At 53.9% G+C, this 27190-nt stretch overlaps 1 protein-coding gene across 2 annotated transcripts in view; it reads left to right on the forward strand.

The window, feature by feature from the left end:
- Positions 1 to 27190, forward strand: part of LOC103617799 (voltage-dependent R-type calcium channel subunit alpha-1E) — an 81070-nt gene that overhangs the window by 16368 nt on the left and 37512 nt on the right. For both annotated transcript variants that reach the window (XM_017737435.1, XM_017737436.1), the window contains exons 4-7: positions 3160 to 3263; positions 3992 to 4144; positions 4252 to 4433; positions 18291 to 18394. In XM_017737435.1, coding sequence (XP_017592924.1) covers positions 3160 to 3263; positions 3992 to 4144; positions 4252 to 4433; positions 18291 to 18394 — 543 coding nt within the window. The remainder of the gene's footprint in view (positions 1 to 3159; positions 3264 to 3991; positions 4145 to 4251; positions 4434 to 18290; positions 18395 to 27190) is intronic.

Below are 27190 nucleotides of genomic sequence, written 5' to 3' on the forward strand. Positions count from 1 at the left end.
CCTGAAAGAGGTTTTTTGTCTGCTGGTGATTGCTCACTATTCAATTATACTTCAGTGGATTAGCATATATTTCCCATCCTGCCTCCTCTCTCATTTGCATCCTTCCAAAAGCTCCTCTCTGCTCTTTTCTCCACCTGAAGTCTCTCTTCCCCCTTTCCTCTGAAGTAAAACTAACCCCTTTGCCTGGGTGACCTATAAAAACGCCTTTACTTTTTTTTTCCCTTCTTTTTTTCCTTTAGTACATATGATGAAAAGCATGAGATCATTGGGATTTTTATAGCCTAAATCTGGCAGCTTTTTTCAAATAACTTGGATGGTGAGATGTAATTTTAGTTTGGGTCCTTGCCTAAAAATAAAGAATAATTATTAGCACATCAGGCGTGGATATTGTAAGTGATCGAAAAGGGTTTAAATTGTTCTACAGATACTGGAGCTGCTGCCCTGTGGCAGCACAAAGGTCTGCCACAGCCTGAGCCCCATCTCAGGAGCTGTGAGAAACCTTAATTCAGAAACTGGGAGTTATGGGTGATGTGATTTAAAAAAAAAAAAAAATTTAATAAAAGGCATAATTAGAGGGTTAATAAGCAATTTACAGGTGAGCTATGCTGAAGTCCGAAGCAGCAAGGTTTGCTTGGAGCATTGGATTTATAATTAGTAGTGATGTGACCATGTTGTCTGTGCCTTCCAGCAAGCCTGGTTATCCAGGAGAGGGGATGTCTGTAACTTCCAGCCACAGAAGGGCTTGGGAGAAGCAGCCAGCAGCCGGGCTGGGGTGGCTTGGAATCTGTGTGCGTTGTCCCCAGCCACTTTATTAGGTCTAAGGGTGGTCCGGGGCTGCTCAGACCCTGCCCCAAGGCTCTGGGCTGGATGGGTTTGCCGGGAGCAGCTCCCGCAGTGTGTGGTCCCAGCGCCTCTGCCCTCGCCGGGAGCCACGGCTGTGCCTGCGGAAGGATGTGCAGGCACCCACAGCAGTGGGTCAGCTTTTGTCATCGCTCGGGTGACAGGTCTGAGTGCAACCGCCTCGGTCTGGTGATCTGTCCTCCTCCCCAAAGAGCTCGTGATGTCCCCTGTCCCCCAGCGAGGACAAGGAGCATGTCACCTTGCCACAGAGGACTCCCATTCTTAGCAGCTAATTTGGAGCGCGGGGACGGAGTGCCCTGAAATCGCCCGAGCCTTGCCTGGAGGCTCAGCGCGGCGGCTCCGGAGCCCTTCAAACAAATCTGGGTTAGCCGAGGACTTTGCAGCCGGGGCGCTCCCGGGCGCTGCTCCTGGCCCGGGGACGGGCGCTGTGGGGAGGCTGCGAGAGGCGGCGGCTCCGCCTCCGTCGCTCCATCCGTGCGGGACCGCGGCTCGCACTGGTCCGTGGTGACAGGAGAGAGCTGCCCATCCCAGTCCTGCTCAGCTGCCAGGAGCCTTCCAGCTGGGCTGGCTTTGGCAAGCCCTCGGGAGAAGGGCCGGAGCCTGCATCCTGCCTGGGAGCATCCCCGACCTCCCGGAGGTGCTCGGTCCTGGCTGGAGTGGCCCTCCAGGGGCTGGGACATGAGGAGCAAAAGCTAAAGGAGGGTCTCGGGGTTTCCAGCATGACGCTGGCACAGTGTGTCCCCATGGTGGCATTTTGTGGAGCGCTGGGGTACCCTGCTCTCGCTGGCAGGGTGTGTGAAAGGGCTGGAAGTGACGAGGCTCTTCTCCCTCCCTCGTGCCGCCGAGTGGATGTGCTTTATCACACTTATTGATTTTGATCTTACAACCAATTTAACAGCACAGCTCTCCCCAGCCTCTGGGTGCTCCTGACTTAATTAAGACCCTTTTCCACTCTCCTGTCTGCCCAGTGGGCAGCAGGGGCTGGGCACAGGCTGGGGCATGGAGACTGTGTGGAAAGGGCTCAGGGGAAAGGGAAAGTGCCAGCAAGGGTGAAAGATCCCTGTAAATATCAGGGATAAGCTGTGTGATACATAGGGAGTGGTGGGCGATGCATCCCCACTGCTGCTGGGGCCAGGCTCTGGGGCATCAGGCTCATCCCCTGCTCTGGGGCAGGGAGGAAGAGGAGACTGGGAAAAGGAGTTGAAACAACCCGGTTTGCAGATGTGAGAGCGTTTCTGCTGCCAGGGTATCCTAGGAAACCCAGCCGCCTTTCTGGAGGGACAGGTTGGTACCTGCTGTACCTCAGGGAGAGGGTGAGAGAAAGAGTGCTAATTGCTCAGCGCACCAGAGAGCTGCTCTGGCCTGTAATTAGATGAATTAGTGGAACAATGACCCAATTTCCCTCGGTTTTTGGATTGCTGCAAACAACCCTGAGGTTGCTGCCTCCCTCTGTCCCGTTCTCCTCCCCATCCCCTCCTCTCCCACCCCCTGCTGCTCTACTGCAACGTCCCTGCTCCTCACCCAGCACCTGGGGACCAAGCCTGGATGGGAGAGGGTTCTGCCATCCCTGAGGTGCAGCATCCCTGTTCCCAGAGCAGGTGCAGGGGCCCCGAGTGTTTGCACTGCTGGACTCGGTGTGCACCAGCTCCCTTCTGCCCCAATTTGTTTTCCAGAGACGGGCTTGAAAAAAATCTTTGTGTTTTAAAAGAAAACCTCTGGAGTCCTTCCTGTGCCTGCCGGTTGTCTTCCAAGGTCATCAAACTTTCATTACTATAGATTTTGGAATGTGTGTGAGGTTCTCGGCTCCTTCTCAGCAATCCCAGAGGTGGGAGTCTGAGGAAGTTCCACGTATGGAAAAAACCAGGGCAGCTGATGTCTGGAGGTGCTGCCACAGGAGCATGGAGGGGAGTGACTCCCGTCTCTGAGGCGCTGCTTCTGGTCCATGTGCCACCTTCCTGGAAGGGAAGTGGATCCTGTGCAGCCGGAGGTGTTGAGACCCCAGGTGGAATCCATGGGTGATGTGGGGCTGTCCCCAGCCATCCTGGTGTGTGGGGGGTACTGATGGGGGGCTGCTGAGGCTGGGGGCCCCTGGGTGGCTTTGTGTGATCATGGTGGCCCATGAACTTGGGTGCCAGCATCAAACGAGGCTCACTGACCTTTAGGAGGAGCTGAATCTCTGTACCTGCCCAGGGACACGGTTTTCCTCGTGGCTTCCCCCAGCCTGGCATGAGAACATGGCACTGAGGAGGCCAAGGGCTTTCCCCGGGATAACTCTGCTCTGTCCCTGTGTGCCCGCAGCATCCTCGCCACGGCCGGGACACACTTCAACACCCACGTGGACCTGCGGACACTGCGGGCCGTGCGCGTGCTCAGGCCTCTGAAGCTCGTCTCGGGCATTCCCAGTAAGTTGGATGCCCCTGATTTTCCTCCCAGGGTGTCCACATTCATCCTTGATGTCCTTGGAATGACAGGGGTCCTTGTGTCACCTTATCCCACCTCTCTGTGTAGTGGGAACTCCAGGGTGGCAGCACTTGGTGTCCCCGGGTGGCACTGCCCCCTGCCCAGCCTGCTCTGTGCTTGGCAGAGCCCGCTGGCAGCTCCCCTTCCCTGGCCAGAAGGAGGTGGGTGGATCCTTTCAGGACTGGGGTTTATTCAGGGGAGATTTCTTGCTTTTTTTTTCCTCTTTTTGTTGCAAGATTTCATCTGTTGGCACGGGGATAAATAAGGAAACTAAGCTGTGGTGGCACCGGTCCTCCTGTCCCTCCTGCCCTGGGCACCGGCAGTGCTGGATCCATGTCCTGGGGGCAACGAGGGGGATAGAGCTGCACAAGCCATGTCCCACCGAGTCCAGGTGGGGCAAGCATAGGCAGCACATTAGAGTGGGCACCAGAAACAACCTCTTCTGGAGCCTTGCTCTGTAGCTTGGCTTTCCCTCCCCTGGGATGGTGCTTTTCTCCAGGATCCTCCTGCCCAAAGAGACCCTCCCAGCTGTGCTGGCCTCTTTTATCTCTCTGATGACTGTCCATCCCCTCTGCTCCCTGTCTTCCTCTTGCCAGAGGTGGGATGGGTGTGTCCCTGGTGGGGGGTTTGCATTGCTGTTCTGAGCTGTGCCCTTTCTTTCCCCTCCCAGGCTTGCAGATTGTCCTGAAATCCATCATGAAGGCCATGGTGCCTCTCCTCCAGATCGGTCTGCTGCTCTTTTTTGCCATCCTCATGTTTGCCATCATCGGCCTGGAGTTCTACAGCGGGAAGCTGCACCGAGCCTGCTACACAAACAATTCAGGTGGGGATAAGGGCTCGGCACCCTCTTCACATCCCAAGAGTGGAAAAAAGCTGGGATGAGCTGTGCCTTACCTCTGCCTCCTTTGGCTCTCTGCTGTGTGCTCGTAGGTGAACTAGAGGAGCTGGACCCTCCCCATCCCTGCGGGGTGCAGGGTTGCCCCCCGGGCTATGAGTGCCGGGAGTGGATCGGTCCCAACGACGGGATCACGCAGTTCGACAACATCCTCTTTGCTGTGCTGACCGTCTTCCAGTGCATCACCATGGAAGGGTGGACCACAGTCCTGTACAATGTGAGTGGTGCTGCTCTGGGGGCTCTCTGGGCAGCGGGGGGTGGGCAGCTGGAGACTGTTTCTGTGTGCTGGAAGCTCAGAAGATCCGGAGTTTCCTTCATGATGGGAATGGGGCTAGTCTTTCCCATTTGAGCAGAAGATGGGGGACAGAGGGGTGTGTTCTGTGCCTCCAGGCAAAGGGAGCTCTGAAGGCCCGGTCCCCATCTCTGACTGGGTTGTGCAGCTTGTTGCAGAGAGCAAAACCTCGTGGGCCTGTCCTGCAGTGATCCTCCTGTTTCAAGGCTGTCCCTGGGGAGGCATCCTTCCTTGCCTGCTGCTCCTGCGCTCCCCAGGGCAGCTCTGTGAGAGTGGACATGTTTTTTGGGCTTTGCAGACCAGGCAGAGGATGTCTGGTGGCCTGGGAAAGCCTCAGAGCTGGGCTCAGACCCCTTCTCTGGGGCAGGGACAGCATCTTGGTGTCTGACGCAGAGCTGGGACCTTTGTGCTGAGGAAGCAGGGAGTGGCTGGGCTGAGTTCCTGTGGTTGGCAGCTGCTGATGGCCAAGCTCTTGGTGTGCCCAGAGAGCAACTTGGGGGCAAATGTGGAAGCATGGAAAAAAGCTCCAGGCAGTCCCAGAGTGCAATCTCGCCGTGGGCGACTGGCCGTATAAGCATGTTTGAGTTTGTGGGCTAGAAGCAACCGTGCCTGTTCTGTTCCCAGCCTAATTTCAGCATCAATTTTGGCGTCATTGCACCGGGAATGTTTTTATACCCTGGTTCCCATAACGCCCAGAGATTTGCAGAGTGGCACTGCTCTGCGGGAGGCAAACTGGGGGCATATGGTGGGGAAACTGCTTTGGGAGGGACTCTGCCATCGGGGGAAAGGCTGCTTTTAAACCCCAGGCCAGCGTCAGGCTATCAGCATTGGGGCCCCCTTTCTTGCTCAGTCTGTCACACGGTCCCTCCGGGGCTGCAGGGTGGCGTGCGGGGCACAGAGGGAAACCTAGTCTGGAGTGGAAAGTGGACAGTTCATTGCAAAGGCTTGACCTTTCCATGAGGATTTGGTTTTCCTCTTCCTGAAGGAGATGGCAGTGTCAGGATCCTGCTGCATCAGTGGGGGAATTAGGCAGGATTGAACCACCTGAGTGTTCAGATCGAAAAGCTTCAATGTTGTGTCTGTTCTGGTGTGTCAATGTGATTAGGGACTTGACCACAGCACCTATTGCCCAGGTACAATTGAGTATATCAGGAAGGCAATTTTCCAGTGCCCTGGGCAGCTGCTCCCACTGTCGTATGCAGCCTGTGCATGCCTGTGGCTGGTGCCAGCCCCCTGCCCTGAGCCTTGTTCTTGTGTTAATGACTGTCCCCTGCAAAACCTGCTTCCATCGGCACTCCCGGTGTCTGCCCCTTCCCAGCCTTTGGTGCCTGCAGCAATTAGCAGCAGCACGCCCTGTGCTGGAGCCCCGCTGGTGGGGTGTGAGGGGATGGGGAACAGACAGACAATTTATGGTCTGATGGACCTCAGGGGTTTGTTTGAGTAGGTCTGGTCTCCTGCTGCTTGGGGTGTCCTTGCTGGGAAGGCTGGAGATGATCCCTTCTGGGTCTGGGATTTGCTGATTCATCACCTGGGTCCTACTGGATAGGAGGTGCTGCTGGGAGCTCTGAAAACTGTGCCTACTCTACAGGAACCCTTATTTGCTACCCTAGCTGCTAAACTGGGGCCTCTCTGGGACCCCTGTGGGGGTTTGGGATCCAAATCATCTTCTCAGCACCATTAGCAAAGCTGGGCAGATGTGCTCTGTCACCAATGTCACTGTCATGCTCTGTCACCATGTTCCCCAATGGCCAGGACCACAAATAAGATGCCTCCCTTCCCCGCTCCTCTGCAAAGAACCAGCTGTTACTGACCAGTTATGGAAAGGAGCAGGGACCTTCCTTGGCTTTTAATTGAATTAGGATCTGGGGCCTTGGTATCATGAAGCGCTGCTGATTCACCTCAGGGGGTGGCAAGAGCTGGTGATCCTGGCACTGCTGGGCTGCACGTCCCGTCCTCCCCAGGGACACAGGCTGCCTCTCAGGGGGCCTCATGGTGCAAAGGTTGTGGGTGCTCGGTCCTTTTGCTACTTGGAGAAAGAAAAACTGATTTCTGCCCTTTTTTTAATAAAAATGTGAAGGATGCAGTCCCTGGGGGATGCAGGAGGAGGGCTGGAAAACCACAGGGATGCTCTGCCATCACCTTCATCACTTGGAGCAGCAAGCCAGAGCAGGCTCCTGCTGCTAACCAGCGTGGACCTTGCCCAGCCCATGCTCCAGGTTTGGGGGGCTCAGCAGGGGACTCTGCTTTCCCACTGGGATAAAGCGATGGGAGGCTGCGTCCTTGCGGATTAACGCTGCAGGGAAGAGGGAGATGGCAGGAAAACCACTTTAGCAATCTCTCAAAGAAATTGCTTACTACAGAATTCCCCTGTGTGACTGTATCATGATTTTAAGATCTGTTTTTCCACCGTTCTACCAGGTCTAGGAGTGTGGCTCCTGGAATTTGCAGGCAGTACTGCAACAAGCTAATTTCCACATGGATTATTTCATCTATGTGCTTGCTTTTTGCTTTCTTTGTATCAGCTTTGCCTTCATGAAGTAGAAATCACAGTATGGGCTGAAATAAAAGAATTGTGGGGTGTTATGGCTTTTCCAGCTCCTGTCCCTGGGAGCCTGGGGGACTTTGATTTCTTTTGAAGGGGAGTTTGACTTTGAGACTGCCTCTGTGGTCCGAAACGGGGGCTAAGAAGTATTTTGGTTTTCTTCTTATCCTGGAGCAGGCACCCCTTCCCTGGGCTGGCTCCAGACCAAGCCTGATTTCTGTAGGAACCAGAGGGAAGTACAGTGCAGGCAAAGAGACTCACTGTCCTACTTCTCCGCCTCTGCAGCCCCTGCTGGCATGGGGCAGGGGCTGGGATGCAGTTTGTCATTAAACAGCGATGCTGGGGCTTGGGGGGATGGCAGGGCTGGGGAGGGGCTGCCCGGGAACAGCACAGGCACTCGGTGATGCTGGCGGCTTCAGATGCTCAGCCCGGCTCCCAAGTTGCCAGGAAGCAAACAGGCAAGGAGTTTGAAATCGATATTTCCTCCAGAACGCCAGCTCGGGAGGCTCTATTTATTCACCGCAGTTGTTTATTTGTGTTCCCGTTTGGAACTGCTCAGCTGCTGTGCTTGCAGGTAGCGAGGAGGAGGCTGGCTTGCCAGGATCTGGCACTCCCCTCTTCCCCCCATGCCGCCGGGAGCTGCGGTGGGAAGAAAGACACCCGTGGCAAGGATGTGCTGGGGGCAAGTGGGCTCTGTAAGGAGGTGCAGGCAGGGCATCCAGGGCCGTCTGCTCCTCCTAGAGCAGGTCTGGAGCACAGCTCGGAGGAGGAGCAGCTGAGGGAGCTGGGAGGGCTCAGCCTGGAGTAGAGGAAGCGCAGGGGGGACCTTCTCACTCTCTACAGCTCCCTGACAGGAGGGGACAGCCAGGTGGGGATTGGTCTCTTCTCCCAGGCAACAGGGTGAGAAGAATCGTCCTCAAGTTGCACCAGGGGAGGTTCAGATTGGATATTAGGAAAAACTTCTTCTCCAGAAGGGTTGTCAAGCCCTGGCACAGGCTGCCCAGGGAGGTGGTGGAGTCACCATTGCTGGAGGGGTTTAAAAGGTGTGCAGATGTAGCACGTGGGGACATGGCTGGGTGGTGGCCTTGGCAGTGCTGGGTTAATGGATGGGCTTAATGACTTTAGAGGGCTTTCCCAACCTGGACAATGTTCTGATTCCTGCCGGCATTGCTCACAGGGTCTGAGCCTGCTGCCTGTTCCCCTGCATGGGTCTGGCTGTCAGGTTGGACTCCTCATCCTCTCCTGGCACAAGGCATTGTGACCATTGGGAAGCAGGAAGGCAAAACAGTACAGGGAGCCTTAGGAGATGCCAGGGCTGAGTGCTGAGAGCCCTCAGCAGCAGGAGGGGAGCATCTGCTGGGGGGAAGAACATCAAGCTCTTGGCGGCTTCCAAAATCCTCTCCCAAAATGCGGTGGTTGTGGGCAGAGCTGTGTCCATGGCCTCGGGGGAGGTGGGTCTGGGTCTTTCAGCCCCAGGCAAAGCTGAGCAGCTGCAGCAGAGAGCCAGGAGGCTGCAGGGGCGCGGGTTGGGTGCCAAGTGCGAGCTGTGTGTGCGGGGACGCTGCAGGAGTGGCTGGAAAACAGGAGCTGCTGCAAGGACGGGGGTTTGCAGCATGTGTGACTCAACCCCCACGTGCTTCCAGCATGCTGGGGGTGCTGGGACCAGGAGGGGAGGACGTCTCCTCAGTGTTTAGGATCTCCTCTACACATGGGGTGCAAAAGTGTTCTGATGAATCTCACTACGTGCAGAAGTCATTTCATGCTGCTGGGTGCAGGGCTAGGATTGCACAAATTGGCTTGGACTGGTTCTGTCTGTGAAGCACCAAACTTGAGATCACAGGATCACAGAATGGTTGGACTGGAAGGGGCCTTTTAAAGGTCATCCAGTCCAACCCCTCTGCCATGGGTGGGGACACTTTCCACTAGTCCAGGTTTCTCAGAACCCCATCCAACCTGGCCTGGAACACTTTCAGAGATGGGGCATCCAGCACCTCTCTGGGAAACCTGTGCCTGTGTGTGACCACCCTCCTTGTAAAAAAATTCTTCCTTATATCTAATTTAAATCAACCCTCTTTCAGATTAAAACCAATACCCTTTGTCCTGTGACAACAGGCCCTGCTAAAATGTTTGTCCTCATCTTCCTTATGAGCCCTGTTAAAGTACTGAAGATGTTCTGCTGGAGCCTGGCTTTGAAATGCGGTGACATATCCATCCTTTTTGGAACGGGGACTGCTCAGGCAGGCCTGATTTGGGATGCTGGGAAAGGCAGGTGTGTTATATCACTGGTCATGCTGGAGGACATGGATCAGAGATGTGAGCAGGGCTGGGCTGTTCTGCTTCCTGCCCCATCCCCATTTGCCCCAGTCGACCTTGGAGGGGGTCAGAGGAGGAATCTGTTGCAAAACAGTTGTTTTTCCATGTGTGTGTATGCAAAATTGCTCATTGCATGTTGGCATCAGTTCCTGGGGTTTCACAGCCATCTCCTGGGATGCTCAGCACTCAGCTGCCCTCCCCAAAGCACCTCTGTGTGAACAGTGTGAGTGAGACCTGAGCATCGTGCAGCTCTGCGTGGATTCCTCCTCAACCTTTTGGAGAGTGAGGACAGTGCCTGGCTTTCCGTAGAGCAGCCAGGAGGCAGCAAAATTAATGACTTGAGCAGAGAGGGTTTTCCTCTTTTTGGGGGTTTGCTCAGACCTGAGATGAGCTGGGAAACCTCCCTGAGCCCCAGTACCTCCAGGAGCTGCTGCAGCTCCTCTGGACACTGGTGCCTGTCTCCTGGGGTCCCAGGGCAAGAGCTGCAGCAGTGCCAGCCAGGCACCAAGGGTGGTGGGACCACTGCAGTGAGGCTCGTGGTGCAAAGATCCCCAAACCAGCCCTGACGCCGCAGTGATGGGCAGAGCACCGGAGGAGCTCAGTACAGCAGGAAGCTGGGAGTGTGATGGACAACGGTGGCTCCCAGCAAGGAGCTGGGAAGAGGAGAAAGAGGAGGAGGAGGGAGAGAGGCTGGAGAGTGGGGGAGGTGGGAGGGATGGCAAAAGAGGGAAACCACCTGGCTTTTTAGCCCTCTGTGCTCTGGGATGGCGCCAGGCTCTCCAGCCAGAACGCTTGCAAAGGGAACAGGAGTCCCTTCTTATGTGTTTTAAATTAAAACACAGCACACACAAAATATCCTGGCGGGGAGGTATGAAAATTTAATCAGCACCCAGAGCTCTGAGCAGCTCGGCAGCGAGCACAGACCGTAATGCCTCTGCAGCTATTCCTGGCGGCTCCCGGCCGTGCGGGCACAGCGGGATGGGCTCAGGCTGGGGAATGGGGGCTGCCAAAGAGTCCCCAGCACTTGTGACGCCGCAGGACAGGGCCCTTTCCTACTGCTTCCTCCAAAACGCTGCATGTTTTAAACATGGTTAAGAGCATGTTAGAGCATGTTCAGAAAGACTTCAGATTCCACCTCGAAGGTTCAAACCTTTCTGAACTCAAAAAATGAGCTGTTTTTCCCCAAATGGCTCCAGTTGGTGCCTGTGCTGCCAGGCATGGGTGCTGGAGCCTGGCCCCACCAGGCACGTGTGTGGCGGCCAGCCTGCTCTCCCCTCTCCTCCCTTTGGAAAAACGGCTCTTTCTCCGCACTCAGCAAAGCCAGACCCTCACCAGCTTGCCAAATGTTCCTGCCTTTTTTTTTCCTTCCCCTTTTTCCCTCTGTGTGTGTGTGTGTGTGTATGTGATGAAATGACACAGCAGGAAACAAACTGTGTCTGCTGGATCCCAGCTTTCAGGCATGTTCTATCAAAAGCTCCCTGCCCACACCCTCCTCCCTGCCCGCGCGGGAAAGTCTCACTCCAAGACGGTCTGCTGGAAGCACTGGAGGAGCTGGGGGGCTGCTGGAGGTACCAGTGCGCCAGCATTGGTGCTCTGGCATTGCCCAACAGCTCCAGGCTCAAGGGTGGGAGGTGGCAGGGGGTCTCAGTGCTGCCTTGCTCATCTTTGTTAAGCCCAGGACCCATTAGTGGATTTGGTGCTGGAAATCGCGTTGATGAGGTGTTGGAAAGCTGTTTCCATGCCTCTTGGTGAATGTGCTCCTGTGCTCCAGGGTTGGGCTGGGGAGCTGTTGGGGTCCATGAGTGAGCTTGTGCAGGGGTCTGTTGCCCCAGAGCAGCACAGCTGAAGCCAGGGATATTCCTTCCTCTAAGAACGTCATACAACGATGAAAATCATATTTAGGAACAACATATCATGGGGTCGGAGCTGCCTCTCTGAGCTTGCAGCATGCCCAAAACAAGGCTGGAAATAACCAAGCCCCACGAGAAAACAGCCCCAAGGCTGATCCTGTGGAAGCCATGCCCTGCTGCTGCACCCAGGGTCTGGGTCCTGCTGGAGAGGCAGCGGCGCTGGCACGTGGGTCTGCACTGGAAAGAGCTGTGAAGCTTTGCAAATGCTCCATCAAGAAAAGTTCATCTTGCTGCAGAGTGGTTAGGGGGGTGCTGGGGAAGGCGTAGGAGGGGTCGGGCAGGGGGAAGGTGAAGGTTTGGGAGCAAAAGTGGAGGGATCACAGTGAGGGATGACTGTGGGGAGAGGCAGAGCAGGAGGCACACATGGGGACTGGGTTTGTTCATCAATGCTGGGGCATCTGGGTGCAATTTCTTGGTGGGTTGGAGGAGAAGAGAACCAAATTTGGTCTCAGTGCCTATTTCAAATATTTTGAAAACGCTTGATTTTTAGTAATGCTTCTAGCAACACATTTTTTGCATTCCATTCAGGAAACAGGAAAATGAAATGCTTTGTGTCCTTTTCCTGTTTCGCCACTCCCTCCCTGCACACACTCAGATGGAAGCGTGTGCTGAGCTTTGTGTCCCCCTCTGGCATTATTCCTGCCTGTCCCTGGCACCCCAGAGCATGCCAGGGCCAGTGAAGGGCAGTGCTGAAGGAAGGGAATGGGGCAGGAGGTGCCCACCCTGCCTGGAGACCCTGACACTTGGCCATGGCAGGATATGTCCCACCCCGGGCCAGTCCTGGCCTTGCAGAGGAAATGTACCAATTTCCTCATTAACCTGATTTGGGAAAGCAAAGCATTTCCATTCAGATCTTGTCCAGTGCCGGGGTCTCTGATGGATCCCAGGCAGGGAGTGAAGCATGGCCCTGCATGCAGGAGATTCAATTACTGCCATTAAAGGGAACAAGGAGATCTGTTACTGCACTGGGGAGAGCAGCAGCGGGTGTCAGGGTCTGGAGGGAACTGCTTAGGCCAGGGAATCTGCTGTAAGGCATTTTTAAAATTAATTTTCTCCCCCTTTTTTGGGGGGTGTGAAACTGTGACTGCTGACCTGTGCATGATTCTCAGCTGGTTGCAGCTGTGGTTTGCAGGGAGGAGCAGGTCAGGGGCTGTGGAGGTCTTGCTGGGGGGACACCATCAGCCATGGCAGAGGCACAGTGGGTGTCACCACCAGGCAAAGACCATCGGAACTTGCTGAGCCAAGGATTTGGAGCACAAATCATGGATGCTGTGGTGGTTTTGCACCCACTGTCCTGCTCTGCAAGCACCTGAGAAGTGCTGGGGAAGGCAAGCACCGCTCCCAGGGCAAAGGCCCTTGAGATCCTGGCTTCTCCCATCATCTGCAAACCTTGTCAGTAGGACTGCAGCCAGTGGGGGCTGACAGATCCCTCCTGGCCAGCCACAGGGTTTGGGACAGCTGGGTCATCCCATCCCTGCCCTGCAATGCAGGCAGAACTGTGGATTCCCACGGAAGCTCCCCGTGGGGCAGGAGATCCTGGCAGAGGACAGTGATGAGAACAGGATGGTGCCATCCATGCTGCTGGAAGTCCCATGGATTTTCCCCACCCTCCCCACAGCAGCTGTATCCCCTGAGCACCCCACCAGTCCATGCAGGAATGAACGTGTGTTAGCCCAGTGTAATTATGAGCCGTTTCAGTCCATATTCAAACAGAAACCACAGAAGCTCTTTCCTGGTGCAGGTGGAATTTGAGAGGGGACCTGACTGTGTGCAGGGCATCAGTGTGTGCTGCTGATGTTGGCCAAGCTGGATGTGGAGGTATCCAGGACACATCTGCTGGGAAGGGGCAGAAAGCTCCCCTGCTTTACAGGGAAAACCCCAAGCGGGAGCCCAGCCCTGTTATGAGACCCTGGAGAATCAGTGAGGGTGGGTCTTGATAGGACAAGGGAGAATGGCTTTAAACTGAAAGAGAGTAGGTTTAGACCAGATATTAGGAAAAAATTCTTCCCTGTGAGGGTGGGGAGGCCCTGGCACAGGCTCACCAGAGAAGCTGTGGCTGCCCCATCCCTGGAAGTGTTCAAGGCCAGGCTGGATGGGGCTTGGAACAACTTGGGGTAGTGGAAGGTGTCCCTGAACATGGCAGGGGGCTGGAACCAGATGACCTTTAATGTCCCTTCCAATCCAAACCATTCTAGGAATCTCTGTGTGAATGAAATCCGGTGGCCCCCACATCCTGCTGCTCCATGAAGTCCCCAGTTCTCCACCCCAAGCTGGTGAGCAACGAGTGGCCATTAAGGCTCCCTGCACAGACTGAACCTGCTTTCTGTTTATTTTTAGCTAGGAGAGACTGAGTTTAAGGGGTTTATTGAGGTTTTCCCCCCTCCCTTCCCCTCTAGCAAAGAAATCCTGAAGGTTCCCATGCGCCGCAGCCTGAGGGAGGGGACGTGTGGGCTGCACACTTGAGCTGTGCATTCAACTTGAGGATATATTTAGATTTCTTTAGATTTCTGGCCCCCCAAATGAGACCTCCTTTTGCAGCTTCCTGCGCCTTTTCCTGCCCTTTGGGGGGAAAAATAAACCAAGAAAAAACCAAACAAACACCGCAAGAGCTGCCTAAAGAATAACCTTGTGCTTGGGGGTTGAGAAGCAGGAGCTGGTGGGGGCTCTTTCTCTGGGTGAGGGCCTGTCATGCCGGCCCCATTCCCTCAGGAGGGCCCTGCTCCCACGCCCTGGTGGTGTCATTTATAGGCTCAGAGGGCTTTCCTGGCAGCAGGATGGGTTGTGCCAAGATGTCAGTCTGGTGGTTCTTGGTCTGGTGGCCACGGAAGAGTCTGGGGAGTTGTGATGGAGGCTGGTGGGGTGCATAATGAGAAGGAAGTCTCTCAAAGGGAAGGGAAGGGAAGAAGCAGCAAAGATTGGGCATCAAGAAGCTCCTCCATTTCCCAAAGGAATATAAAAAGCCCTTCCTAGAGGGCTGGGGTGAGTGATGGGGCCTGGTCAGCTGTGCAGGGAGCAAGGCAGGAACCAGGAATGTCTTCATTAAAGGAGTTAGTGTTGGTGTAATTCAGGGATTAAAATTCTTGTGTCCACTCTGAATTCTGCAAACAACAATCTCCTGGTACCTTCCACAAAGGGGAAAAAGCCTGTGCGAAGGCACAGTGGACCAAGATGATGAACTATTGCCTGCAGAGGGATATCAAGAACAAATGATGCCCCTAAGGAATGGGAAAAGAGGCTGCTCAGTTAAGACAACTACATCTTGGTGCCAAAAGAGTTGGAAAGTGCTATGAGGGCCATAGCAAAGTTCTGTTGACTCAGCCCTCCTGGAGGAGCAGTGAGCAGTTCCTCATCTCTGCAGATGGAAGCAAGGCCCAGTGAGATGACATCTGGAGAGATTTGGGCATGGATGGATATTTCAGCCCTGCTTTTGGCCGACACAAAGCAACAAAAGCCTTGATACCAGGAACGAGGACATGGCCAACGTGGAAGCCCAATGCTGAGACCACGGCACCCACCAGCCCGGGTGCTTGGGATGGCTTCCCCCCGTGCTCGGAGGGAGCTGGCACATGAAATGGCAGGTCTGGTAACAAGTATTTTTAACAGCTCCATCGAGTTGGGGGAGGCACCATCTGACTGGAGAATAGCGAATGCGATGCCTATATTTAAAAGCGGGGGGAGGAGGGGAGGAAAAGTAAGGCAGGCAGGAATAGGACTGTGAGGCTGACCTCGATCGCCTGCCATTTCGGAACAGATTTGGGAGGCAAGAGAGGAAAATGAATCATGGGTTTGCCAAAGGTAGGTCACGCCGGGCTAACCTGGCATCGCAGGCCTGGAAACGTCGTAGAGCTGCTCCTTGTAGTAAAGGCTTTGCTGTGGGAAAGTGGCAATGGAGAGGGGAAGAGGGGAAGGCAATGAGGAGTTCTGTGAGGCTGGCAGGGAAGCGAGCAGTCCTGGGATGGTGCTGGGGGGACACAGGGATGTCATCGACTCGTGGAGTCCTTTAGGGATGAGTCAGGGGCTTTCCTGCTTCCAGCATCCACTGGGTTCCTGGAGCTGGAGGGACAGAGGCTGCCATCCCGGGCTGGGAGGCATTTGAGGGACGGAGGAAGAGATGTGGGATGCAGTGAGAAATGGAAAGCCAAGCGCTCCTGAGGAGCAGCAAAGATCTGTCCTTGGAGCTCAGGTCTTGTTGACTGGGAAGCAGAGGTGTGGAAGAGGAGACGGTGAACGAGGTGACTGCAGGGCAGGGGTGTCACGAAGGAGGAGGGAGGATGCTGGGATGCCGGTGATGTGGTAAAGTCTCTGTGGCATCATGCAGGGATGGAATGTGACCCATCAAATTGCTCATTCAGGTCTCCTGTGTCCAGGGAGACTGAACTGAGCCTGGATGGGAGCAGGGAAGGGGCTACTGGATAAAATAGGGCAGGAGAGCCAGTCGGGCAAGAGAGAATTGGAAGAACCCTGTTTTGGCCAGCAAAGCAGAGGCTGGGGATGGCTGTGATTGCTGTCTAGAAATACATCAGGATGGGAAACAGGAAGGAAAAGAGCTATTTCAGCCAGAGGCCAACGCTGGCGAAAGAATGGAGTGGTATAGAAAATGACCGCAAATAAATTTAGGCTGGAAGTTACAGCAGCCATTGGAGCACCTGCTTGAGGAGGCTTCCAGTGTGGAAAGTGAGTTTTTGTCAGTCTGAGTAGCTGAGGAGGTACCAGATGATGGTCTGGAGCCACTACATCCTGACTGGGCATCACCAGTTCCTGGGATTGTAGGGAGCATTGGGATGTCCCCTGAGAAATTTCATGTTGGGGCTGGGGGCTGCCAGCAAAGCTGGCACCAGCCAGGAGGACCCGTGTGGCTGCTGGTGGCCATGCTGTTCCTGGGGCTGCTGCTGTCAGCCTGGGTGCTTGGGACCCTCCCTGAGTCCTTGAGTATGTGGGTCCATGGCCACAGCTCCCCATCTCCTCCTCTCCCCCAGAAGTGCCCCTCCTGCAGCTGCTGGGTGCTAGCGGTGCTGGATATGTGACTTCCCAAACCCCCTTAAAGATCTCTCTAATGCCCTTTGCCTCCACCTCCAGGGGAGCCGGGCACTAGAGGTGCCACGTAGAGGTTGGGATCAGTCAGCCTATGCCATCAGAGCCCTGCCGAGCCCCTGCGTCATCTTTCCCTGCTGCAGGTCCCCAGTGACACCAATTTCACCGTGCCTGCAAAATGGAGAGGGAAGAGGTGGTCTGGGCACAGATAACCCTGGGGAAACTGCCCTCTGCTCCATCATCTCGTGCCCATTTCCCCTCCCTCTCCTGCTGAGGTGGCTAAAGAAGGGGTGGTGATGGACCAGTTCTGGGGGAAGATGTCCTGTTCTCCTGTAGGAAAGCAGCTCGTCTGTTTGGCATTCCCTGTGACAGGGACCTCAGGGAAAGCCTGTGTTTTTTTGGGCAGGAGCCAGTTCCAAAGGCAAACAATCCTGACATGGGTGGCAGGTACCCAGTAGCATCTTGGCAGGGAGCTGAAGCCCAGCCAAGTTCGGGCTGAGGGTTGCACGATGCTTTGAAGACTGATGCCATGGGAAATGGTGCTGGCAGAGCAGAGCAGTGGCCTGGGTGTCTCTGGAGGGTTGTGGTGAACATTGGCTCTCTGGGATTCCCACGCATCCTCCCTTCCTCCCTGCACTTCCTTCTCCCGTGGCCCTAAAAAAAGGGGCTGGAGGTGAATTGGGGCTCTTGAAAGAGCAGGATCTTGAGAAGAGGTGTGTGGTTTCCCTAGTGCCAAAGGAGGAGGGCAGTGAGTCCTTCCAGATGCTTTCCCAACCTCAGCGCCCTTATGGCTGCTGTGCGCCAGCTGCTCCTTGTCGCTGAGATCTCTGCCCACATCCCCTGTCCCAGTGCTGTGGTCAATGCCTGTGCTGGGGTGTGCTGATGTCACCGTTCCTGCCTCGGGCTCCGTGTCAGGGTGATGGGGACACCCAGCTGAAGTTCCCACAGGAGGAGGACTCCAGCAGGGGACTTTCTTTCCTCCTCGGAATTGCACTTCTCCCGTTGCAGAGCCTCATCTCAGCTCCTGCACTGGCCGACCAGGAGACGTGGTGCCAATGACTCAGATGAAGATGAGGGCTTAATTAGCACAGAGAGAGGGGGGAAGAGAGAGAAAAGAGAAAGAGTCTTTCATTGCAAGAAGATTGATACCACCTCCCCCAGACAGTCACGTTCTGCCGCATCACCCTCAGCCCGGCGTCATGCGCACTGTGCCTGACACCAGAGGACAAATGGGGCCTGGGAGACGGCTGAAAGGGACAGAGGGGCACTGCTTTATTAAAACCCCTAGTGAATTAATGTCTGGAGGTATTAAGCAGGGCTCATCATGAGCCTTTGCAGCTGTCGGGCTGTGCCCTGCACTCAGAGCTCCCGTCTGATCTCAGCTCCTTGGCTTTGGGGGATGTACCTGGGGTGGGAGGGTGTCTGCAAGGTATTAGTGATGGTGCCAGCAGCAAAATGCCTGCTCGGAGGTTTCGCAGCATGCATGGAGGGAAAAACATTGGCTGCCTCTTCTTCAATTTCCCTGGTCTTAAGGCACCTTGTAAATCTGTGCTCAGTGGGCCCTGCTGCCGTGGGGCTGCTTTGCCCCATCCCAGTGGATGTGCAGGGAAGCACTGAATCAAACGGCTGGGGAAAACATGCTCAGGGTGGCCCCTCGCCCTCAGCACCTCCGTTTTGGGCTGCAGGACCCTGCACCTCCAGCTATACCCGTGCTTTACAGTCTCTGCGGGGGTGGTTGGAGGAGATGGAGGCGAGCAGTCCTGCCTGAGGAGAGCTGCAGACTGGTGCAGGGTGCCGAGGGGTGCCAGGGCTCTTCTGGTGGGGAGCTCCCCTGCAGGGTGTCCACTATGACTTGGCAGGCATGGCCACGTCACCCTGAGGAGCCTGGTGTGGTCAGCCTGGAGCACTGAAGTTAACACACCCTTCCTCTGCCCCATTGCTGGTGTTGAAGGTAATGTCACACGTGGTTTTTTCTTTCCCCTGCAGACCAATGATGCCTTAGGAGCCACCTGGAACTGGCTGTACTTCATCCCCCTCATCATCATTGGATCCTTCTTTGTCCTCAACCTTGTCCTGGGAGTGCTGTCAGGGTAAGCAATGTGGTCGCTCCCTCCGAACCGTGCCGGTCACACATTTCTGAGACCCAAGGCTGGCCCCAGCATTGCTGTGTCCCTCCATCTCCTCCATGCCTGCCCCACAGCAAGGGATTGCTCCCTGCCTATGCTTGGCTCTTTCTCTCCCTGGGGAGCTGGGAAAGGGACAGCCTTGAAGATATTTATTATTCCTGTTATTTCACCTAGCTGAAGATCTTGTGGTTTTGGTCACCTGGGAGAAATGGTCACTGGGGATCTTCTGGCTGCTTGGGGAAGAGGGGAGAGACATGGGGGAATCTATGAAAATGTGTTTGAGTGCAGGCTGGTTTTGGTGGGTTGTGTGTGGTTTGGGATGGGTTTGTGGAGTGATACAGAGCACCTCTGTGCTGTGACCAGGAGGATGTGCCCAGCCCTGGGGGGGTGCAAACTGGTGAGGATAGGGATGCTTGGGGTGCACGTGGATAAGCCCAGAACATAAGGAGGTAGGGACAATGCAACTGTCCCTGTTCTGCAGTTCCCAAGGGAAAGGCAGTTTTAATCCAAGCCATTGAGCTGGGTTTGGAGACAAAAAGTCTTCTTGTCTCCATGACAATGAACTGTGGTTGCATAGCACATCCTCAACTGCTGGCAGGGGCTGAAGAATGGGGAGAGCATGCCCTCTCCTGCACTGGGGGAAGATGTGGGCTCCTCTGCTCTGCCTGGAGCAGGTTATTTTTTAGCTAATTACCCATCATGACAAAATGCAAAAGTCATTGTAACACCAGTTTGGCCAGATGGAAAGCCCTTAGATGCAAGGGTTAGGGTGGAGAATGGCCCTGGTCATCTCTGTCCCTGTCCTGGGTGTCCCTGGGAATTCAAGTGTGATGGTGGTGGTTTCAGGCGTTTCTAGAGTGGCAGGTTGGGCTTCTTCAGGGTCTGTTGTTGGGCTGAATTTTCCCAGCTCTCATTCTGGGGTCTGACTGAGTCCAGGGGCTCTGGGGACAGGCTGCAGGAAGGGCCTCACATTGCCCTGCAGAGAGGGAATTCTTATGGGGGATGAAGATGTCCAAGCAGTGTTGGGTGGAATTTGTATTTCTTATGCCACATCCAGCTTGGGTATTTGGGCAAAGTCCAGCTGGGTCTTGGTGCCAAGCAGGAGCTTTCCTACAAAAGCCTAAGGAAGGAAAGTTAGGAGACTAAAGCTTGGGACTCAGCAGCTGGGAAAGCCCCTTATTGCAACGTTAAATCGTGCCAGTGTGGTGTGCTGTGTGGATACCAAGGCTTTTGGTGCCGGGGCGATGCTGAAAGCAGCTCGGAGACACAAGCCAGACACTGGCCAGAGGACCACAGCAGGGCTGGTGGAATAGCTGGCCATGCCCCAGTCCAGCTTGGTGCTTCTCTGCACCAGGACTGCCCGAGACAGCTGTTTCCATGCCCGCTGAATTGGATGCAGTTGTCTAGGACTCTTCCCAGGCACCGGCTGGCATTTCAACTGTTTGTTTATTGCTAATGGGGTTTGTATTGGGGAAGGATGCAAGTGGGTGGGTGGCCTAATTGGCAATGGAGATGATCTCGTGGTGTGCCAGATATCCAGGGTAAAGCAGGACTGCTCAGCTCCCCAGAGGGCTGGGCGAGGTGAGCGCAGGTGGCGAGCTGGGCTCTGCCACTCTGTGACAAGGCCACTGTGCATGTCCTCCTGCCTGGACACAGCCACATCCTCTGTGGCTCAGCACCTTGGTGGGATGAATCATCCAAAGCTGCTGCTGGAGCCGTGGAGGGGTAGGACCTAAGGCAGGAGAAGGTTCTTCTGCACACAAATGATGTGTGGCCTTGAGTGCAGCAAGAAGGGCCTCGTTCCTTGCTCTGTTTGCTGAGCTCTTCTTGTTTTTAGCTCTTGCTGCTATCCTCTTGTGCTGGAAGAGAACACTTGGCTCTGCTGGGGGATGGGAGGTGTGACCTTTCCATTGTCCAGCTCTGAGCTGGATGAACAGGCAGGGCCCAGCTGGATACCCCAACATGTCCCACGGCTGTGCTGAACTGAGAAGAGATGGTCACTTTGGGAATGAGCTCCATGGAAACACCTCCACTGGAATGAATTCTTTCCCTGGCAGTTACACCACTGCTTTGGGGGAAGACAGGCCATGCTCAGCTGAAATCACAGCCACTGCGTTAACATGGGGTGCAGCAGGGAGCCCTGGGAGCCTCCTTGCAGAAACCTGGCCCCACGTTGCTTGCAAACTGCACCATCTGCACTGGCAGATAACAAGGTCCACTTGGGATTTCCAGCATTCTCCTCAAGGTTCACTCTCAGGAGCTGCTGCTGAGCTGCCTCTGCCCTCGCCTCCCTTTGGGGAAGCAGCCGAACACCCGGGGTGGGTCCCGAATGTGAAGAGGCTGCAGGAGGACATTTGTGTGTTTCATTTGCCACCAGCAGAAGTTTGCCGGAGCCCAGATTTAGCAATCTTCTGGTTGCGATGAGCATCTCTCCCAACAGTCAGTTCCCCAACTGTTAAGCTGAGGCATGACCTCTGTGATGTAAACAGCCTGGATCCATCTGCTCCTTGAGCACAAAGTATGTGGGAGAGGAAAAGAAATTGTTTTCATCATAACGAGGCTCCTCAGTTTTTCTCCCTAAATACGAACAGGCACACATGCACTGGAATCGCATGCGACTCTATTAAGAGGAGATGGAGCTGCTCCAGGCAGGGGCTTGGAGAGCCAGTTCTGCTGTGGCTTTGGCATTTATTACTGTGTCTATTAACTTTCCCCCTCTATGGGTGCAATTATGGATCAATTAATTCTGACTGAAAGCAGGAAAAGATAAAAAAAATTGGCCCTGTTCCTCTTTGGGAGCAGGTACAGAGCCCAAGGAGATGTGACTGCTCAGCTTGTAAAGCTACACGAGCTGCTGAGATAATCCTGGCAGAAGAGAGTCAGTGGGAGCGAGTGAGGATGGAGCATCCACTGAAACACTGTTTTCTACCTAAGGCTGCCTCGTGGCCCGAGAAATTGCATGTGCTGGAGATTTGCAAAGATCTGCTCTCCCTTTTTCTGTGAAACTGTTGAGTTTTGGGGATTTTTCCTCAGCTGTTTCTCACACAAAACAATTTGAATATGTGTGTTTGGGGCTTGTCTCCAGAGCAGCAGAGGCCCAACGAGATCTGCGCTGCCCCATCCCTGCTTCCGGCGTCATGTGCCAGTGGCAGTAGTGCCACCCCAGGAGTGACCACAGCCACTAGGACTGGTCCTGTCCCAGTGACTGCAGAGGCCCTGCCTGCTTTGCCCCTCCTGCTGAGAAGATGGCTTGTGTCTTGTTTGTCACTGGGAGCAAGAAGATGAAAGAGTGAAGATTAAAAAATAAGCTGTGCTTGGAGGTGTAGCACTAAGGACTCATGCAGAGCTTCCTGAGGACTCATACAGAGCTTCCAGTACCAAACAGGCGGCATTTTGCCTCTTTCCCCCCTCCCTTTCCACAGCCTCTGCAGAAAAAAATTTGGTTTGCAATCACCCTCCTCCATTCATTGCAGCATCATCCTCCTGTTGAGGGCTGGGAGACTCCATTCCCATATTCAGCCTTGTGCATCCAGCCCCTTTCCAGGCTGGCAGAGCTGTTATAATCACTGGTATTTCTGGTCTGCAGCAATAGCTGAGTGGGTGCAGAGTGGCAGGTGCTGCTGCCTGACCTGGGAAGACTGGGCCCTCGGGCCAGCCAAGGAGAAGACCTCTAGAAGCTAATGGCAGAGCAAGAAGTCAAACACAATGGCAAGAAAAATGAAATCCATCTGCCTTGTACCAAACAAGAGAGCCATTTAAATCCTCCTAATTGCTTCCACTCATCCTGGTGATGTTAAGTCTTTTCTCCCTTTAAGTCTTTTCTGCCCCCCACCCCCAGCTCTTACACTAAGCCTTTGAAAGAAATGACTAATGTTATAATTAAAGGATCAATTTGGCAAGATCTCTTTGTCTTAAGATCTTTCTTTCAGGTTGGGTTAGCACTGCGTTCCCAGTCTCCGGAGTGTTTTCTTCAGTTCCTTCAGGAGCCTTCTGTACCATCTTCTGAAATCTTTTCACTTCAGTTAATTTGAATTTTTTTCCCCATCCAATTTGGATGCATAACAAACGATGAATAAAATTAAGTTTTATAGCAATTAATAATAAGGGTGTTAAGGGAACAAGTGTACATTTTCAATGGAGAGAGGGTTTTTTTTGCTAGCGCCACACAAAAACCTGGACCCCACGCGGCTGAGTGGGATCTGGTGCTTTGAAGCCAAAAACACTGGGAAGAGGATTAATGTCTCAAAGATGCATGGGAGGGGAAGTGGGGGACACATCGCAATGCAGGAGGGTTTGTGGGGAGACCATGAGTTCACAGCAAGATATCAACAAACAAAATTCTTTGCGGTAAGAATGGCCAGTCGTTGGACCAGGCTGCCCTGGGAAGTAGTGGAATCACCATCCCTGGAAGTGTTCAAAAAACATGTGGATATGGTTTTTAGGGACACTGTTTAGTGGTGAACATGGTGCTGTTGTGTTAATAGTTGGATTTGAGGATCTTAGAGGGCTTTTCCAACCTGAATGAGTCTGTGATTCTACGCCCAAAAAATACGGAGTTGGAAGCATGAAAGCTTGGAAGCATCACGTTGGCTTTTTCCTGGAATGGTTGTAGGATCTCAAGGCGTGGCTCGGATGAGATGTGAAATGTCTGCACTTGTGTTGTGCTTGGGAACTCAGTAGTTGAAATCGCTCTTGAATGGAGGTGTGGGTGTCACAAGGAGGGGGCCGTGACGCCCCTCCCTCCCAGGTCCCCCAGCACCACCACGGGACGCATGAGAAACGTCCACGCTCTCTGTCACTGCCGTGGTGTTTGAACACAGGCCAGGCAAAGGAGCCTTGGGGACCTTCATCTCTATTCAGCAGGCAGGTGGGCATCCATATTCAACGAGTGCCTCTCTGCCATGCTCTGCTGGGCCACCTTTCTGCCGAAGGCTCCAAGCCCTGTGCAAACAGGCTGCCTGACAAGAGGCGTGCGTGGCTGCTGTGCTGGATCCTCTGCTGTTACAGGGAATAATGACTCCTCTTACAGATAGCTGGGTGAGAAGACAAAAAAAACCACAACAAAAAGATGACTCGCTGACTTTCCCCTTTGATTTCTCCTGGAAAATTATTTGCCAGCGTGTCTCCGCTGCTTCAAAATTCCTCTTATTCCTGCCTCTTTGCAAACCTGCTCCATGGACTGCCTGTGGTCTGCGGGTTGTGGGTGAAATCCTCTCGACAAAGCACTCAGCAGATAGCGCTTGCTTACGGATTGCTTTTGGAGTTGTTTGTTCCAGATTGTTGTAATTTCTGTCCTCCTGGCTGATGGCAGCAGTCGTGTGGCCGTGCCTGCAGTGATTTGAGCCAGTGGATGGCTTTGGAGATGCCCAGTTCCTCCTGGTGCAGGGCACTGCTGTTGGGTGATGCTGCAGGACTCCTGTGGTGTTACCAGCTCTCTGAGCACCATAGGTTGCTGTTTGTTTGTGTGGCAGTGGCACATTGAGCAGTTGCATTGCGGGTTTCACATTTGATGGGCTGGTTCTGAGTTCGTTGTATCCATGTGTAGAAGGCGTCAGTTGGAGTGCTGGAAGCTCCTGGGAAGTTAATGTGATGAAAGGTTGAAAATTGGTGTGGGGTTTTTTTTCCATACTACATCTCACCTGCAGTACTGACCACACACCTTTCATCTGCAGATTGCTGTCATCACATGCAAAAGGAGACTATAAAGATGTTCTCTGCTTACAGAGGGTAGAAACTGGAGCATAGGAGGGAAGGGGAGGAGTGACATTTTCCCAGCACTGCATGAGCCAGTGGGAGTGATTGTGAACAAAGCCCGGGGCTCTTGAAGCAGTGAAGCTGCGCTGCTCATGCCAGCCCTGCCTGATAAGATTGAAACACAGTCTCGAGCTCCCATCTCTGCTCCTCGCTGGGGCTGCCAGACCCTCTGCCACCCTTCTGCAGCTTCCTTGCAGCGTGGGCTGAGTGTGCTGTTGCTGCCTTTGGTGCAGCATTGCAGACAAACAGAGTTCTCTGGGCAGTGGGAACAGCGATGCAAACCTTGGTGGTGTCATCCTTGGGAAAATGATGAATTTGAGAGTCTACAGCTGGAATGTTTGTGGCTCCCTTCTCTGCTGGTGATGCCCTTGTTGATGCGGCCCAGCACCCTGTTGGCTTTCTTTGCTGCAGCAGCACACTGCTCGCTCATACTGAACTTGTCCCTGGGACCTGCAGGTTCCTTTCCACACAGCTGCTCTCCAGCTGGGTAGATCCCAGCCTGTGCTGCCCTCCTGGATTTTGTTTTCCCATGTCCAAGACCTTGCAGCTGAATCAGAGAATGGCCTGGGTTGGAAGGGACCTTGTAAAGATCGTCTCATTCCAACCCTCCTGCTGTGGACAGGGACACTTTCCACTAGACCAGGTTGTTCCAAGCCCCATCCAGCCTGGAACACTTCCAGGGATGGGGCAGCCACAGCTTCTCTTCATAAGGTTCTCTTAGTCCACTCTTCCAGACTGTCCAGGTCTTCCTGCAGGATTGTTCTCCCTTCTGAAGTGTCCACTTCCTCACCCAGTTTGGTATCATCAGCACACTTGGCCTTGGAGAAATCCAGGTGGACAACCACAGGTTTTCTGCAAGGTAGAAGGTACCTGTCAGCATCTGCGCCTCCTTAACTGGGACAGTGATGTAATGGGTAATCTCAGGGCTGGTATCTCCCAGCTCCTTCCCGTTTTACCGTTCCATGTCACCAACAGCTTGTCAGCTTTTCCTTCCCCAGCTCGTGTGACTGCCAGCACTCTATAAATGTGCTCTCTTTAGCAGCGTCAGCTGTGCGCTCCCACTGCAGGTTTGTCACACCGCGGTGACACAGAACTCCCGCCCAAGTACACAGGGATGATCAAAGATAATGGAGAGGGAATACAAGAAACAGGGTGTTTCTGTCTGCCTTTCTTTTTGTATCCTTTCTTTTCACCACCTAGTGCTTCAGAGAAGACTTTCTTGAGACAAAACAGCTTTGTTAAGGAATCATAGAATGGTTTGGGTTGGAAGGAATATCAAAAGGCCATCTGCTATAACCTCCTGCAATGAGCAGGGACATCTTCAACTAGACCAGGTTGCTCAGAGCCCCATCCAGCCTGGCCTTGAATCTTCTCTGACTTTGGCAGTTCAAGTGAACTCAAATCAAGCAATTAGCCTTGCTGAAAAACTTGTTGTCTCCTTCAAAGCAGGCCTGTGAAGGACACCTTCTCCCTGCAGAGGTTTTTGTACCTTTTGGACACTCTCGTCCTGCCTCTGCCATGAGTTCAGTGCAATAATCCCAGTCTGCAGTGCCAGTTCTGCCTGTCACCGTCTGTTTAAGTTGAAGCTCCAGGTTACAGACTGCGCAGTCAGTTCAACACTCTCACTTCAGTTCCTTTACACCTCTTGGGTAAATACCATCTGATCCCCCTGGTTTGCAACTGTCTCAGCTGTGTTTGCCACACCGTCTGTTGTCAGTTCTGCCCCATAACCTTCTCTGACACCATCCTGGAGTCTCTGAGGCAGTTTTTCCTCAGATTGTGGTGCTCAAACCTGACGTGGAGCCATGAGCCAAGACCTGAGGAGAGCAGTAGTGTTACCTGATGCCTTACAGATGGTCTCTCTTGTTATGCATTCCATTATATTTGGGTTTTTTCCTAGCAGAGTGGTGCTGCTGCCTCATCCTCAGTGTGTAATCCAGTATTTCTCTGATTTCCATCCTATCCTTTCTGCTCCCTCAAGTTGTTTTAAGACCAATTTGATAACTGGTTTGCTGGAAGCATCTTTAATAGGGGCAAAAGGTGATGAATTGATGGGTTTGAGGACAGATGGTTTGTTGTTTCACAGCATGGAGGCCACAACATTGATGTGACCAGCAGTATATACCTGCTTTGAACTCAAAAAGTAGAAAAATGGATTGCAGTATCTGTGATACTCTTTTTTCTTAACTTGTTTTTGGTTCTTGGTTTTCTTGTAGTTGGTTGGTTAGGGATTTTTCCTGTTTTCTTGTGTCTTGGTTGTTTTTTTTAAAGGGGACCCATTTTCAAGCTGGGTGCTTGCACGAGTGGTTCTCCCATTGAAACCAGACCTGGGCTTTCCAGTCCTTAGGGCAGATAACATTGGAACAAAACCATTGCTTCCCTGGTGTGAGGGTGGCTGTGGGAGCCTGGAGAGGAATGTGGCTGAGCATTGTGGTATCCCCAGGGGTCTCCTGCCAGGAGCACAGATGCTCTCAGGCCACATGAGGGAAATGCCAAGGCTCCAAGGAGGAGAATTTGCAGGCAGAGGAGGAGTGAAGCATCTGTGCTCCCATTGCCCCAGCAGGCAGGGCAGGGGGTGTGGAGGAATGGTGCCCTTGGGAGCAGGAGGACAGATTGGTCCCCAAACCCCACCAGGGCCTTCAGCAATTGCCTCTAGAGCTCTCTGAGTGTCTTTGGCTTCATGAGGCTGGGCAGAGAGGGGCTGCAATGACACAAGGAGCATCGTGGAGCTCAGCTGTGGGGGACGGATATTTTTGAGCTGGAGCCATCAGGATTTGGGGCCAGAAGACCCAGGTGGACAAGCAGAGGTGTTGCTGGTGGAGACTGTGCAATCTGTTGGGGTTCTCTGAGCCCCCTCACAGGGACCCCATGGGACAGCACTGCCCCAGGCTCTTTGCAGGGCAGAATTGGGCCATCCCTGGCAATGCGACCCCGAGAGAGCAGGAGCAGAGCCCTTCAGTGGCAGGCAGGCACCCTCTCTCTGGGCGATGCAGGGCTGCCCTGCCT

This window comes from Corvus brachyrhynchos, unplaced genomic scaffold, assembly GCF_000691975.1.
Source record: "Corvus brachyrhynchos isolate BGI_N302 unplaced genomic scaffold, ASM69197v1 scaffold466, whole genome shotgun sequence".
Taxonomy (NCBI): domain Eukaryota; kingdom Metazoa; phylum Chordata; class Aves; order Passeriformes; family Corvidae; genus Corvus; species Corvus brachyrhynchos.